This window comes from Hemiscyllium ocellatum, chromosome 35 (genome assembly GCF_020745735.1).
Source record: "Hemiscyllium ocellatum isolate sHemOce1 chromosome 35, sHemOce1.pat.X.cur, whole genome shotgun sequence".
Lineage (NCBI taxonomy): Eukaryota > Metazoa > Chordata > Chondrichthyes > Orectolobiformes > Hemiscylliidae > Hemiscyllium > Hemiscyllium ocellatum.
The window spans coordinates 16,434,177-16,436,698 of NC_083435.1; the positions used below are offsets into that span (position 1 = coordinate 16,434,177).

At 44.4% G+C, this 2,522-nt stretch overlaps 1 protein-coding gene across 1 annotated transcript; it reads left to right on the forward strand.

Moving 5' to 3' along the window:
* Positions 1 to 560: 560 nt before the first annotated feature.
* Positions 561 to 1,460, forward strand: LOC132832547 (probable G-protein coupled receptor 139). The gene has a single exon (XM_060850636.1). It carries the CDS (start codon positions 561 to 563, stop codon positions 1,458 to 1,460), a length of 900 nt encoding a protein of 299 aa, XP_060706619.1.
* Positions 1,461 to 2,522: the final 1,062 nt, after the last annotated feature.

The window sequence follows — 2,522 nt, forward strand, 5'->3', positions numbered from 1 at the left end:
CTCCTTATCTCTGTTTGAAAAGAGAAAATGCTCATCCTTAAACCGTGTCCCCTTGTTTAAATCCGTCTTATCAAGAAGAAACTAGCTTCTGGTATTCTCATTTTTCCATTCCACCTCACGATCTTAGATGTATCAATGAGACCACCTCGTAGTCTCCTGGACTCAAACTGATATCGGCATATCCTTTCTTCACAAAATCAGACATTATTCCCTAGAATGAGGCAAATGAATCTTCTCTGTGCTGCCGCAAAACAAATAGGACTGGTTTTCTTGAAATGGGGAGATAAAGTGGTCAAAGTGACAACTACTTGTATACTATTCCTCAAGTCTTCTTCCAATTACTCTAACTCTATTCCTAACCCTAACCCAAACCCAATTACATCCATGGCAGAGATCATGGTATACAAATGAGATGTCACTGCTTTTTGTTGTTGCACAAATATATAATTACACACAGCACCCCACAGTTTTGCGACTCCCACTGTCTGGAATCCCTGACAATGTGACTCCCTGATGGGCGTTTTGATACATTTCACGATTGGATTTTCTTTACAGCGAACATGATGACACTGCTGATTTTTTCCCAAGGGAAGTGCGGCCTATCCAAAGGAATCACTCGCTACATGACTGCGATGGCAACAGGAGATCTGATGGTCCTTGTCTTCAGTGTGATCGTGAGCCAGATCATCAAGGATTATTTCCCGGGCTCGCTGCTGAAATACACTCTGGCCTGCCGACTCAATGTCTTCCTGCAAGGGCTCAGCCTCCAACTCTCCATCTGGTTTACCATCGCCTTCACCTTTGACCGCTTTGTAGCAATTTGCTGCAACAAATTGAAGGCAAGATATTGCACTGAAAGAACAGCCAATGTAGTCATATCCATTGTGAGTGCTTTTAACATTATGGTCAACATTCCCTTGCCTTTTCGATATGAGCCCACTCATGTTCTGAACAATGAACAGTTGGGCTGCCGTACAATCGCCAGTTACCACACTTCACTGGCCTGGGCAGCTCACCGGTGGCTCACCAACATCACAAACATGTTTCTTCCTATTCCCCTGCTGCTGCTGTTGAACTCTCTCACTGCCCACCACATCCTAGCAGCCAGCAGAGCTCGCCGGGCCCTGAAGAGCAACAGAGGTAGTGCTGGGCAGATGGGCAGAGACCCCGAGCTGAAGACCAGGAGGACCTCCATCATTCTGCTGTTTACCATCTCCAGCTGCTTCATTGTGCTGTCGGCACCCATCACTGTCATCCACATCTGTGTCGGTGTTACTCGGCTTGTGGCTTTCCAAGGTTCAAGCTCACTTTATGTGACAGTCAGGCTCGCGTTCCTCCTGATGTGCACCAGCTCCTGCACAAACACCTGTATTTATGCACTGACCCAGAGGAGGTTCAGGGAGGAGGTGAAAAATATGCTTAAGTATCCCTCCTCGCTGCTCTGTAAGCCACGTTACTAATTTACATTGACATGGGGAGGTGCTGATGTTATGATAACCTCAGTTGACCCATATTCCAGAAACCAACGCTAAAATCCTGTATGCACAGTTTGAAATCACATCATTTGTGAAATTTCCATTCAATAAAAAACCATCTTTACCTGGCCATTAGTGATTGTCATGCCTGAAAGTTAATTGCCATCTCAGAATGAAGGGATGGAATTCTAGTACCTTTACCTGGGCTGCTCACCTGTGGCATCAGGTCCATCGTCATCTGGGTTACTCATAGCTGCCCTCTTGGATATAGATGCCAACCTCACTGGTGATAACAGTCTCTAAAATGAACAAAACACATTTCTAACCCCATCTATATTTTTGGAATTATCAATGCAACTCAAATGATCCTGAAAGCTTGGGTGAAACCCCAACTATTTCGGAGTTGCAATATAACACTCATACAGTCATGGATATCAACATTACGGAAACAGACCCTTCAGTCCAACGTATTCATGCCAACCCGATATCTTAACCTAATCTAATCACATTTGCCTGCACTTGGCCCGTATCCGTCTGAACCCTTCCTATTCATAGACATATCCAAATGCCTTTTATATGCTGTTATTATTCCAGCCTCCACTACTTCCTCTGGAAGCTCATTCCATACAGGCACCGCCCTCTGTGTGTAAAGGTTGCACCTTAGGTACCTTTTATATCTTTCCCCTCTCACCTCTTGCTCTGGACTCTGCCACTCCAGGGAAATGATATTGTCTATTCACCCTGTCCATGCCCCTCATGATTTTATAAACCTCTCTGAGTTTACCCCTCAGCTTCCAGCGAAAACAGCCCCAGCCTATTCAGCCTCTCCCTATAGCTCAAAGCTTCCAAACTTGGAAACATCCTTGTAAATCTTTTCTTAACATATGACCATTCTGGTTTAACTATCTGCAAATGATGGGACATATCGTAAATTTAAACCAAATATTAGCAAGACGACAATTTTCAAGTTTAATGTGATTTTGGCATTCACATTGACAGTTTGGGGGTAATACTGATTGCAGCGAAGAGATAAGCTGGGATAATACC